Genomic DNA, 14432 nt, shown 5'->3' with positions numbered 1-14432 from the left:
CGAAATTTTCTGACCAATTTTTAGGTGGATGCGAGTCTATGACAGCTGACAGTATATTCTTAAAAAGTTTAAAGAACAAAGGAGCTACAAAAACTGTGAATGTCTCAACCAAAATAAATAAGAATGTGATGTCAAAGAAAAAACTAAAGGGCGAGCAACAAATTGTTGATGAAATGAAGAGTATTAAAACTGACGTTCCAGCTATAAAAGGAACAATTACTGCGCGTCCAACCAGGAAAATTGGAAAAATGGTAACCACTAAAAACGTCGAAATACCTATGAGCACTGAAAGTAATACCATTGACCATTTTAAAGGACAGAAGGCAGATTCTAAAGTGGATAACTAGATTCTGTTGCATGGAAAACCACTTAGTTTAGTTGACATTAAGATAGTTTGGAAGGCATATTTATTTAGACAGTTTTGTTAACTGCATTATGCTTTTTTGAAAGATACTTTTCATAAAGAAACATCTGAAAACTTAGACCTTTTATGCTCCTACAATACAATACTTTCCTAGCAAAGTTGGAGGCCTTCGTTTTGTTTGTTAATGATAGCTAATTTGAAAGACTTGTTTTGAAGGTGTTTTTCTTATTCTGAATTTTCATTTTCCATTCGAAATTTTTTGTGGCATTTTGCTCTTTAATTATGCTCTTTGCATTATTTCTTTTCATCGTTTCCATCCCACAGATAGATGCTATATAAACTTTCCAATTGTTAGCTTTCCAATTTTTACATAAATCATATGGAAAGTCCTTACGATTACTTAAGCTAGAGAAACTATAAGAAAGAATAAAGTATTTGTTTTTGAAATTCCGTAATAGGTTTTCGTTTTCAAAGCATACAGCGTTTTATATCATAGTTGTGTAGAAAAATTTTTCTAAGTAGTTGTATAACTGAAAATTAAAATATTTTAATTGCTAGTTTTTAGAGCTAAATTTGTTTAAATACATGATTTTGAATGCTGTGTACAAGAGGTGTAACATTGTATTAGTTCCACGACTAACGGCTTTGGAACATCAAATGCAATGTTTAAATGAAGCATGAACCTATCGTCTAATTTACAGAAATTTTGAACATTGCTTTAAATAAAAAGTTAGTCGAGATTGCCAGTAACCGCTTTTGTTGTTGCAAAAGAAGATATGTTTAAAGATTGGAAAAAAGAAATTCCATGCAGTAAAAATGCATTTATTCAGGAAGAAAGCATTCAGTGCCATTTGTATGTTTAGACTCTCGGAATTAAGACCTTTTGTATGGCATTCCATTTTATTTCCTATTGTACGAATAAAGTTTGACTAGTTCCTGTATTTGGAAATTTTTAAGTCGTGTTTGACGTCTTTCTCCAATTCATATATTTCATCCTTAATATTTATTTTCCGTTGTGGATTTTGTATATTTCATTACTTAAAGCTTACGTCACATACTGTGTCTATAGACATCTTTCGTCTGTTATTTTTTAACAATTATAGTTGTTGTTGTTACTCTAATGCTATTCTTGTAATTGTAGGAATGTTTGCTGCTGAGAGAATTGTGTTTTGATCAAAGTTTTACAATTTTCTGCGTATTTTCCCTCTATGTTTGTGATGTTTTGATTAAAAGTGTTCTTGCATTTCAAATGTTTCCTGCCTTTGATCAAGGGAAATATGACCAAAAGATACAGACGCAATGTTGGGAGAGAGCAGACGACTAGCAGACTACTTCTGCTATTTACCATATGTGTGAGATTTATCTTAATCATAACAGAGAAAAAAGCAGACCCATTATGAGAAAGAAGAGAAGTGTAGAGACAAGAAGGTGTTCAAATCGCTTCTACTTTTCTTTTTCGATTATGCTCCGGAATTTTAATCGAGTCTCTGACTCACATTTTCAGAGCATTATAAATCTCTCTATGATCAAAAGCCTAGTTACTCAAGTGCCAGAGGAGACAAGAAGACTGCATTTCTTTTACTGGTTAATGGATTTTTTTTTTGCAACTGAACTTCAACAAAAACTGAAACTGCAATCTTTATCTTATTGGCTAATCGACCAAATTGAAACCAAAGAAATTTTGAGTATTTGAATGCTAATATTTGGTCTCTTTCCTTTGTTTTTAAGTTGACATTCAAGAAGATACAATTATACAAAAAAAAATTAAACTAAATCGAGCAAGAAGATAATACTAAATCGATCTACATGCATAGACACAAACAGCTCTTTTGATGAAAACTTCAACTTCAACTTTGGTTGTTGAAAACGAAAAAACGAATAAATTGATTGTCTGCGAAACTGATGCCACTTCATGTTTGTTTTGTTACACAATCTCATTTAAGGAAGGAAGTTATTTGGAGAACAGGTGCTTGAGACTTCACGACGTCAAGTGGAAAAAAGATTTTTCACTGAAATTGAAGCATTTATTTTAATTCTTAATAATTTATTTAAAGAAAGACATATTTTATGACGATAAATACCAACAATTCCGGTGTCAAAAATTTCGGTGAATAAATTTCTGTGGAAGAATTTCGGTCATATTTTTGAAGTTTCGGTGTAAATTTCGGTGAAAACGTTGGGTGAACATTTCCTAGAAAAACGAAATTTCAGTGAGGAAAGAAATGAAACCTTGTCTGTAAGTCATTTCTATCTTCAACAAAAAGTGGTCTGGAACTCAGTCATGAAAGTTATAAAAATATTATAATTTGATGTCAGCAATGAATGGACCTGAAGAGTAGGCAAGAATTTCATAAACTCTTATTAAGTCATATTTATTTCCTTTTTTGTATCACATGGAGAAAGAATAATTGAAAGTGCTAATAGATTGCAATACTTATGATCAGTGCTGAGGAGATGGGGGTCAGGGGGGGTCACTGACCCGGGGGCCCTTGGCTATAGGGGCCCATAAATAATAACTCAGTTATAAAAACTTTCTTAGTAATAATCCAGCCTCTGCATTATCACAAACTGTCATTAATAGAGGCAATAATGACTAAGGTCTATAAGTGAAGTAAGGTAGAAGCAGTTTGAGTCTTTGACTGTCTGAATGTTAAAGATATTTTTGTTAAAAATTTCTCATCTTTGTGGGCTTGGGCTAAAGAAGTTGAAAAGCTTCTGAATATTAACAAAAAATGTGATTGCAACAAGGCAACATACAACAATATGTAAATCATACAGATTTACACCATGGCATGTGTATCTGTTTGCAACAGTGAATTGGTTGTGATCGAATTTGGTTAACAAATTAAACGTTTTCCATTTTCTAAGACTTTTCTAATTTCTAAGAAATTTTCATTTTTATGCATTATGGTGTCAAGATATCAGTTGTGTTTAAATTATACCAATTAGCAAACAGAAAGAAATAGCCACCAGACAATGGCCTAGATAGGAACATTCATAGGAAGGGTGAGAAATTTTTCGACAAAAATCTATCAAATATTTTTTCATAAATTTTAACATAACATAATGACATCAGAGCTGAAATCAATAAATCTTTTGATTTATTCAGATATTTTTGTGTTTATGTAGCTTTAAAGTCATTCCTATCAAACCATGGCAATAAGAAAAACATAGACAACTGTGTTAAATTTCCGACAAGTCCAGACGCTTTCCGACAAAATAGCAGTTTAGCTCTACAGAGGGGGATTGTCCCCTCTGACCTCCCTCTATCTACACCACTGCCACTAGGGCAGTTTAGACACCATAGCAATTTTAGCAACCAAACTAGCCACCAGAGCAATTTTATCATTAGCCAATTTCAAAAATTCCTGGAGAGCATCGCCAAATATTCAGTGCATCACCAAACGAAGAATTATTAAAAACACTAGAGTCGTTTTGCCTCCCGTAGTCTCCAATATCAACGTAAGTAAACATGTAGCTGGCATCAGATACTGCCATCAAAACGATGCTGAAAGTTCCTTTATAATTGTAAAAGGAGCTGCCTGAATTTGGGGGGCAATTGATGACACAGTGCTTTCCATCGATGGCTCCAAGACACAAAGGAAACCCCCATAAATTCCAAAAATCATTTGCAAGTTTTCTCCAGTCATCTTGAGATCTTGGTGCAGCCACTGCAATGGGGCTCAATGCACACCATATTTCTCTGGCACTTCGTTTAAAATGTCACATACTGTAGACCTCCCAATCCTATAGTTGTACGAAAGAGATGCCTGTGACTCACCAGTTGCCAGGTATCTTACAGCAACAGCTAGCCTCAAAGCAGGGGGCAATGGCTCTCGAAAACGGGTCCTTTGTCTTACCAACGAAGGCCCCGCAAGGTGTAGAAGATCGTCAAATGTAGACGGCAGCATTCGGAAATAATCAAAGTGCATACTGTGGTCCTGCAGTCTCATCTCAGCTATCAGATTGTTGTAATGACCTTGCTGCTCTCGATTTTTCCATAGTTTTCTTACCCAAACTGAGCGCGTTTTCTTTTCCTTTCTTTTCAGCAAAGTTGCGGCAATAGCTTGAGTCTGTAATGCTAAAGCAAGCAGCACGTCATTCTGGCTGGACGCCATTTTAATTCTGTCATGAAAACGCAGAGCAATGTGACGCATCAGATGTGAACACATCAATGCGTTTTTCATCGAAACGCTACATGCCGCAATGCGCCGCGCCGCGACGCGTCTAGTGTGAATTCAGTGTCTAGTGTGACTTTCTATTTATCTTTCGTCCTGACCCGGGGCCCATAAATCCTCTCCGCGGCCCTGCTTATGATCGCCAACCGGAACGAGGGGATAAGAAATTCTTATCGGTAAGGCGTGGTCTAGTGTTATGTTCCTTCTTTTGTTAGTTGATCTAGAGATTAATGTCAAAATTCAATGTAAGAGCCATTCATAGTGGGGACTAGATGACCATGTGTCTTTTCCCGCTATGATTGGCTCAGGTTATTGTATTGTAATTTCTTTTAATATCATATATATATATAACTAGAAATAGCTCTTGCTAGTACTGCCCGCAAACAATAAGTTCCTTGATAATGATTGTTTTGAAAATTTAATTTGAAGAAGACATTCGAAGAAGACACCATCTTGGGTTTTCACAATTCTATAAAAACAGCTGCTCTAGTTGATGCTAAACTATTTATTTTATAAAGAATTTCTGGTGTTCAGTTTGCTTTTGATTTATGTCCAACGCCCTTTTGAAAATAATGAAGTTTTTCGAGGGTTTGACATTTATTTTCCATTTTCGTGAAGTAAACAAAGACGTATGAAAATGGACACGTGATAGAACGGGTACAGCTGAAATCGATTGCGATAAAGGATTCGTACAGCAATGTACAGACGATAATCATGACAATCATAACTTTTGCTCGTACGGTCTCGAGTTTTTGGGAGAAAGGTGTGGCATTCGACTGGTTTTGATTCCCAAAACTTTAAATCAAAATTTCCATTCATTGCGGAGAACCGAGCTGTGATGCAGCACCGTTTTCGTGCCAAAAAACCGAAGGCCTTTAGCAGAGTCTTGGCAGAGCAACGCTCCGAAGATAATTGCTTTACGCACAAAGAGGTGATCAGCGAGCTAGAACGACCTCCTCGACAAAGCCGATTGATTGACAATGAAATTGATTGACAGTTGTCATGGCAGCAGAAAAGTGACAAAATCTGCTGACAAAGTGCTGACAACATGAACTGAAGCTTCCATATGCTACTTATACGCGAGGCAGACTGTAAGCCCTTAACTCGCGCGCGATCGATTTATAGAAGAAGACTTTGGGGTTAATGCTAGGAAAAGGACCAAGAAAAACATTGAGTGTCATCAGCGAATAAAATGAATGCTTATAGAAATGGAAGAAAGAGAATCAAGGATTAATGAAAAATGAAATACAACAAACCCTGTGGAGCAGCAGAATTAATTGAGTAAAGACTTGGCATGAAGCTATGAGCTCCAGAGGACCTATTAGGGAGAAGTCTATCAATAATCTTGATGAGAGTGTGGTGCCGACAGTATGGAAGTTCAGAAATAAAATCATTTGGGCCAAAAACGATAAAGGACCCTGGAGGTATGGAGATAGATCACTTTGCTCTTATCAAAGGATTTGAGCGCAAAAGAACAAAAATAAACAAAGTTTACAGTATTGAACAAAAATAAACAACATAAGCTAAACGATCCCGCCAGGTCTCTCTTGTTGAAAACCATACAAGTTATCAAGAGAAAATATTTGGTTTCAAGGAAGGTAAGATCCTATTTGGTGAAGTGAATGAAATTGAACGGGATCGAACAACTGTTGGCTAGGTCAGACTTGTTCACCATTTTGGAGAAAGAAGGCAAATTAGAAGGGAGATTGTAATATAAAACAAAGTTGATGAGCTGTAAAGTCCATGCCGGAAAAGGGGGAAATGGAAAGGTTGCGATCCTTGATCATCAAAGTTTGAACTGAAAGTATGCCAGAATCATATCAATTAACACTCATATCAAACATTATGAATAGCTTTTCATGTAAATGACTTCTTAGGGATTGTATACATGAAGTGGGCTAGCCCACTTGGGTGGGCTAGTTTCTGCAGGTGAGATCGTATTCCCAAGTGATGCGTTTTATCCCACTTATGTGAGATGGCCTCTTATTTGAATATTGTAAATGAGGCTTTTTAGTTTAGGGCGCTACAGTATTGAATATCAATTTTCCATAGCAATGGGGAATAACAATTGGATTCCTTTTCTGACCGTTAAATTCTACCTCCATGTCGAATCTTCGAGATCACACGAGAAGCTGCGCATGCGTAGCAATAGTCATTCATAGCGTTATTTCGTTGCAAACTGTCATCGTTGCATGCTTTTTGTTTTAAACTGAAGGAATAAGGAGTAAAACAAGCGCATCATTGGTATAAACCTGGAAAAATCTACATCTCAGTTGCCACCATGGAAAATATGAGTGACATCGATGGAAATTTCACTCAACAGTCACAGCCGATTTCCAGTTTAGGCCGACCGCATGGCGAAACAAATGAAGTGGAATGTAGCGACCTCGCAGAAAAGACTAGCCAAGGACAGCAAGGAAAATGACGGAAAGAAAGGATAACAAAGCCAAAACTTTCAAAGGATATGTCTAAGAAAGGCAAGCAAAAATCTACATAGAATCTCAGCTCTCGGCAATCCCAATGGCTGGAAATAATTGGGCAATCCCAACACTGAATGAGCAATCCCAAACATTTAATGATAATTCTGAGCAATCTCAGGAATAATCAGATATAAAGGAGCAGCTAATCTTCTTGGCAAATTCAATGAAACAGATTTTGCCAGTGATCGTTGAAATGAAATCTGTTTTTGACGAGCATCAGGCAGAAATGCTTGAACATCAACATCAATCAGAAATAGATATCTCTTATCAGTCTCAATAGGCATCAAAGCCCCCAAATAAGAGACTCAAGGAAAATGGGACAAATCCAATTGGAGTCTCAGAGTTAATTGCTGATATGGCAAGATCAATTAAAAAGGCTAATGAAATGGGGCCAGAATTGCATTCTGATTTATCAGAAATTATCACAAAACAGTTATGTTATGGTATGGATAAAGATGCTGACGATAAAATATTGAATAATTATTTGACACCAAAAAATTACCCCAGGCTAGAAGTGGTAAGAGTCAAGTGTCAATCCAAGATATTTAACAAAGTAAAGAAGGAGGCTAAGCTGGAAGATGTGCATTCTCAAAATATCCAAAAACCACTCCTCAAAGGCATGATTGCTGTGTCTTCATTATTGAGTTCTCTCATGAATGAGGAAGATGCACAGGAGGTCTCTAAGCAGGAGATTGTAGCTTCACTCAAAGATGCCATTTCTTTGCTAACTAGTACTTCGCATAAAATTGACCTCAGGAGAAGTGCCCCTTTCAAGCCATATATCAAAGATGATTATGCATCCTTGTGCAGTGAGCAGACTCCTATCGAGGGCTTATTATTTGGTACTGAGTTTGGGCAGCAATCTGTCAAAGACTTGATAGAAGTCAGCAAACTCAGTTGTCTACAAAAAGACCACATGATCTGTAAAACATGGGGCAAACCAGATATTGATTTGTTTGCTTCTAGGCATAATCATCAACTTAAGCCTTTTGTGTCATGGTATCTAGACCCAGAGGCATTTTCAGTCGATGTAATATCTTTTAGTTGGGAACATAAATTTGTCTATCTTTTTTGCCATTTTCTATGATTTCTAAGTATTGCAAAAGGTGAAAACAGATACCTGCAAAGCAATTCTGATTGCTCCATGTTGGACCTCACAAGTGTGGTATCCAGTCCTTAATGATATGCTAATTAGTACTTTAATCTATTTTTCTAATAGAAAAGATTTGCTTTTACTGCCTCACCAACAGGACAAAGTACACACCTTGTGGCCAAAACTAAAGATGATGGCATGCCTCTTATCAGGGAAAGACGTAATAACCTCAACGTATCACACCAAGTATCTGAGCTAATAATGCAGTCATGGTGAAAGATTTCGTGAAAATAATATATGGTTTATATCAAGAAATGGATCAAGTTTGCAATATGCAATAATATCAACTTCATAAACCCTTGTGTCAAAGATGTTCTTGATTTTCTAACAAGTTTACATTTTTCAGGCAGCAGTTATTCAACAATCAACACTGCAAGGTCTGCTTTATCAGCTGTTTTTACCTTGAATGACCATACTGTCCCTGTTGGGGAGGATCCCCTGGTTAGGAGAATGCTTAAAGCAGTATACCAAACGAGACCACAAAGGCCTCGTTATTCATCCACACGGAATGTATCAGATGTTTCGTCATATTTGAAGGAGTGGAGCCCACCAAATTTAATAGATTTAAGAAAGCTGACTTTGAACTTAGTCATGCTCTGTGTTTTAGTCACTAGACAGCGATGCCAGACAATGAAATGCTAAATCTAGACTATATGATGAGAACAAACACAAGTTTCAGATTACCTTAAATGATCTAATTAAGCAGTCAAGACCTGGGGTAAAGCAACAATTACCTAATTTCCCATCATTTCCAAATGACCATACACGGAGGTATATTTACAAAGGGCACATTCCTTTCGATTCGACAACTTTTTATCAGTTTTGCATATCAATACCAGCCAGTACAGACCAGTACTATATTTAGGTGGATAAGAACAGTCATGTAAGAAGCAGGGATTGATATTGAATTGTGTAAGGCTCGTAGCACCAGAGCTGCATCAACCTCAGCTGCACTAAATAATGGAGTTAACATAGATGTCATTTTACAAACTGCTGGCTAGTCCTCGGAAATACTTTTGCCAAATATTATAAAAAGGAGTTTCTGGATGAACAATCAACGTTTGCAATTTGCATTTTCATTGCTTTCAACATTAATTCTTTTTGAAATTATTTGTTTTTTTCTTGATAAAAGTTATATTTGGTGTCCTTTTTTGGTTAGCTAAATTTTTCTCAAATACAATTCTCCTTCAGTGATCTCTTTGCTGATCCATTTTCTCTTTGCATGATATCTTTACTTTGAAATCTCACGTGATCTCAAAGATGCGACCTTGAGGTAGAATTCAATCATTTAACGATCACCTGTAGGTGATGTTTGATGGGAATTTTACCTCCATGTCACAGCAGCAAGAGATTACTTGCCCTCCCATCGAGGAGACTATTTTTGAAAATCTCATCCTCATGTTCGTAACCCAACCATATATTCTAGTATGGATCAGCCTTCAAAAGATGACTATTGCTACGCATGCGCTGCAATCACCTGAGCTACGGATCTCACCTGAGCGGGCTGGCCCACTCGCCATGTAAACACAAATACAGAGAACAAAGGAATGTATAGAAAGCACGGATCCCACTTGAGTTAACCTAATAGTGTACTAACGCCGAAGCCTATTGAACACACATATATTGACATTCAGTATTTGTTCCAGGTTACTAAACATAAACCATTAGCAATAAGGGTAAGATGGTCCTCAGAAGGTTTTACCATTGTCAATCATAAGACTGGAGGTGGTGTTCTCTCATCATTTGAACCATTTATTTTTGGGCTGTCGGTGCGCCAATCGCAAAGACGGCCATAAATAAAACCCCAACCGTTTTTGAGGGGGTTGAGAAGAAGAACAATGGCCTTCTTCCGCCGACTAGCAGCACCTTGTTCATGCAAAAAAGTCACAAGCCATACGGCCATTAACTAATGCACGAAAAAAAAGAAGTAGAAAGTCAACATGCATGTAAGGAAGAACCCCTAAAGATATCTAGACATGGGTTGGGTGGGCAGGGTCGCCTAAAATGCGTACCCTGTCACATAGTAAACGTGATTAAATTTCATTTAATCAAGCTATTGTCCTGCCAAGACATTAGCAAGCAGAAAAAATTTGCAAAATTCTTGCAACAAGCAGCTGAACTCAGAACAAAAACACTGTATGATAAGTATGATACCCAAGATGTCTGCCCGTGAAAACACGTCAAGACCGAGTATGTTGTCATAAACCACCACAAAAACATCATTTTGTTGTATTTATACATTATTACTGTTCTTATTTTATTTTGCTCAGGCCACATGCAATGTAATTTTGTATTGTTCTAAATATATATCAATATCATAATAAGCAGCTGATGATTTGGGGCAAAATATTAGATCTATTTTCAAATTTTGGACGTGGAAGAGCACCGATCTGTTTTCCCTCTTTACGCAAAGCAGCTAACGGTCGGTATAAACACCGTTTTTCCAGTAAAACGAGAAAAGATTTCAACTGACTTTTGTCATAAATTGTAGCTACTAATATGGTGATATTTGTAATGGAGATTAGATTCTGTTTCCAGTCATACCTGAGATGACTAGGCAGTTTTTCGAATCTTCAACCTTCTGAATCTGAACACATTTCTACCCAGCACCAATTTAGCTTCAAGATTTATTCTGCAAATCTCGCTACAATACAAATCTCAATAAAAATATTTCATCATCGGTCCTTGAGACACCTAATAATCTTTCTCTTGTCGCAATATAATCTGTAGAGCCAGCTAGACCCTGACATAATTGGACCACTCTAAGTTGGTGCTTTCAAATCAAAGAACACCAAATTTTCAACGGTAGTACTGAACTGAAGTCCGATGTAAAATGGCAATACTTTACTGTACTTTTTATGTACATTTACCTAACTGAATGGAACTTACACGAAAATGAAATCTGCTTTGAAACTATATGAGAACATCTGCTTGCAACCATATTTTGGCAGCAACAATATTTTCACAGCTTATCGTAGTGGAAAGCTTGTGTTGTGCACATAAAAATAAAGAACGGTATTTTGGGTTTTTTCCAAATTGGCAGGTTGATCCGATTAGCGCTCTCTCTGTTTGACTAATAATTCAAATTAAAGTTAAAGATGCATCTTGGCTTTGATAGAAAGCTTGCAGACAAACAAACAGAAAACCACGGTAAGAAAAATTGGGAGAAAATGGTACTTAACTAACTACACTAAACTAAACTAAACTAAACTAATTAACAAAATTACTAATAGGCTTGAAAAAATGGAATTTTGTAAAAATTAATCTTTTTCGACTTGATATGAAATAGAGAAGATAGTATTCTTTTCGACTAAATAGATATTGAGCCACAGCACGTGAATTTTCTACAAATCTTCATTTAACTGTTAAAAATTTAGCGTTATTCAAGAGGTTTTGTTTCATGTTTCATTGGTGGATTGTCATGCGAATTGATTCTTAAAATATCGAAACGTGGGTGTAACACAACCCAAATCTGAAACCAAAATACATGATTATATTCACAGATAGCACTTAAGAGAAGCCTCGGCTTTTGGCGACAAGAGATACCAGGTCAGAGGACTGATACTTGAAAAGACCAATCGTATGGTCAAGATTGGCATAGACATATATGTAGAAGGATGTTATCGTATTCTAGGATACCGATCATATGTCGTTAATATCTTTCAGTGCCGTAAGCATTTGATAATGGATATTAACCCAGAAAAGATTTAGAACGTCAAGATTCAAACCACGTATTAAGTCGTTTTTAACACAGGCGTGACATGGCCCTAACTGACGACCATTCCATCATATTGACAACAGCAAACCTACATTTTAAAACACGCCCTGAATTTGCAAGTCTGAAATATGGGCATTGAGCATTACGTATCATATTCAGTGTACACCCTATCACAACTTCAACACAAATTAGATCGACGCTTATATTAGACACAGAGACTGTTGCTATCGGGACAATATATGTTAGTATTGATTCAAATCATTAATTTACTCAAATGTAAAGGTGTTTCGTGCCATTATTGATAATAGTTTCTGTTATCAAAGGAATGGGTAATGAATGTTTTACAAGCATAGACAAAAAAATTGGGATGGCACTTGAAGATGGCTGACCTTCCTGACACCTATTTGGAAAAAGTCTTTCATGGGCAGGAACCATTCTAATGGTCCTATATTTACATATTTTTAAGTAATGAATTTGTCTGTAGCAAACTTGTACAGGTATACAAATAATGCAGTACTAAACATTACTTGCTTTATTTTGCATTACAAATATTACTTTTGTTATAAAACTGAGATATGCTTGGCAAATACATAAATAACTTGGTTGCAGTTTCTTGCACATTGATTATCAGAAAAAACGCAGTGAAAAGGGCGAAAGAACTTTTTGTAACAACTGCTTGTCTTAGTTAATAATGATTTGCGAAACAAAATGAGAAAGTGAAATATTTTCTATCAATGAGTGCATAAAAAGTTGATACAAGTATAGTTTCTGCATGGCTAACTGTATAGAAAACGTTTCATTTTCCATGAAAAATTTGAAACTTGACATGATTACCATCTTTGTAAATTTGGCTTTTGTGCAAAAGCATGTTCAAGCATTTGAAAAGCCAATTCTGCATACCGCTTTTTTTCCACAAACTTATTACAAATACAAGACTGAAAAAAATTCTGAACGAGTTGCATATAGCTATGATCTTTCTTATAATTAATTTTCACCATATTTAGAACTAGAAATGTAAAATTTCGATTAAGATGTGTATCATAAAATTGTTTAAACTTACAATACGGTAACAATAGATTGTCCTCAGTCGTATTTTATTGAAATCTGTCAAAAGCGAAAAAACCATTTTTTCTTAGTTAGACAGAATCTTTATAAATCTACAATGAATAAAAGTAATCCATTATTTCATTTTGAACAGAAAGACAGCATGTGCAGGATCTGAAGAATGCTAGTCATTGCAAGAACATAACGAAATAAACTGCACAAAAACATGGAAGTCGACAGGCAAGTTACCAAAGTATCAAAGATTTCCAGCTAATGAAACACAACAGCCAGCAAAATATTTCAGATTATCACATGCAAAGTCTTCACATGTTTACTGACTAAGATCGGAGCCTTTTGTTCAAAGTGAGGCTACAACTCAATAGTGCAGCGCATTTTGCGCTTCAAAATTTAAGGTGGATTGTTTGGGTCAAGCTTGCAATTCTATATGATATAAGGTCCATCGGCGGGATATCAAATTATCATCAACTTCTCATGGTAGGTATGACCTGGAAGCCTAAATGTCTGTTGAAAGGAACAGTCGCCTGCTTTGAGCGTTGCGAATCAAGACTTGAGCAGAATGAAATCATTCTTGATTAAAGACATTTTAGATCTTAACTCAAAGGAAATTTCTGATTCTGAAAGACAGGAAAAAGCATGTGTGCAGCAAAAGCTTGATTTAACTATTGGTAAGTAACAATTTTGAAATGATATAAAAACTAATGTTGACTGGCCACCCTTTACGGAAATAAACGCACTAACAAGCATGACATCTGACAAGATCCAGCTGCAATGGAGCAGTAGCAAAAGGATCTTAAAAGTGGAATTATCCCATGTAACAGACTGGTTTGAATGCTACGTTTTAGAGGCACTTTGAAGGAAATCGTATATGAGATAAGCAGGAACATAATGAAATAAGGTTTATTTGCAGCCAGAACACTTAAAGATGCAATGAAGCAACAGAAATAAAACATCATACAATCAAATATGTCAAAATTCTAAAAATCATTAATAATTTTGATACAGCCTCTCCATTTATTTCATTTGAACTGGCTGTTGTTTGGCCCTTTTAGCAAATTAAGGATTTATCTTCATTTGCTAAATACATCTTTGTAGCATTGTAAAGGGATGAGTTTTAAATATCTTGTTTCTGCGCAATCTGAAGTTGACGGACCAACATACACATATATTCCAAGAAATTTTTACCGTTACAAGGTACGAATTGTTTTTAAAAAAAACATAATTTTCACAGGATATTTAATAAAATAAAAAAAACAGGGCTTGTTCCGTAGAGCAAAAACCTCTACCTTAATTTTCTGCGATAAAAAAATTTCTCGTTTTGAAGAGCATTTTACAGAAAGTTATCTTTTGAACAGAACATGAAGACATATCTTCGATTAAACAGACACCCGAAGAGACAAGTGATAGCACAATTTGTCAAAAGACTTCGAAGGTTTGGCGGAAAAAGTTTACTAACCTACAAAGAATCTCACTCGAA

The 14432-nt window shown here is 35.9% G+C and overlaps 1 protein-coding gene and 1 pseudogene across 1 annotated transcript in view; both read left to right on the top strand.

Annotated features, from left to right (window-relative positions):
* LOC135694205 (uncharacterized) overlaps positions 1 to 1542 on the top strand; it is a 56444-nt gene extending 54902 nt beyond the window's left edge. Inside the window, exon 13 of the mRNA XM_065212903.2 lies at positions 25 to 1542. Coding sequence (XP_065068975.2) covers positions 25 to 347 — 323 coding nt within the window. The 3' untranslated portion in view covers positions 348 to 1542. The remainder of the gene's footprint in view (positions 1 to 24) is intronic.
* Positions 1543 to 5081: 3539 nt separating this feature from the next.
* On the top strand, positions 5082 to 14427 carry LOC148959067 (uncharacterized; annotated as a pseudogene).
* Positions 14428 to 14432: the final 5 nt, after the last annotated feature.

Source organism: Rhopilema esculentum, chromosome 11 (assembly GCF_057945365.1).
Source record: "Rhopilema esculentum isolate cy_ngs chromosome 11, ASM5794536v1, whole genome shotgun sequence".
In the NCBI taxonomy this organism is placed as follows: Eukaryota; Metazoa; Cnidaria; class Scyphozoa; order Rhizostomeae; family Rhizostomatidae; genus Rhopilema; species Rhopilema esculentum.
Note: the sequence above shows the minus strand (reverse complement) of the source record. Positions and strands in the feature narration are given on the sequence as shown.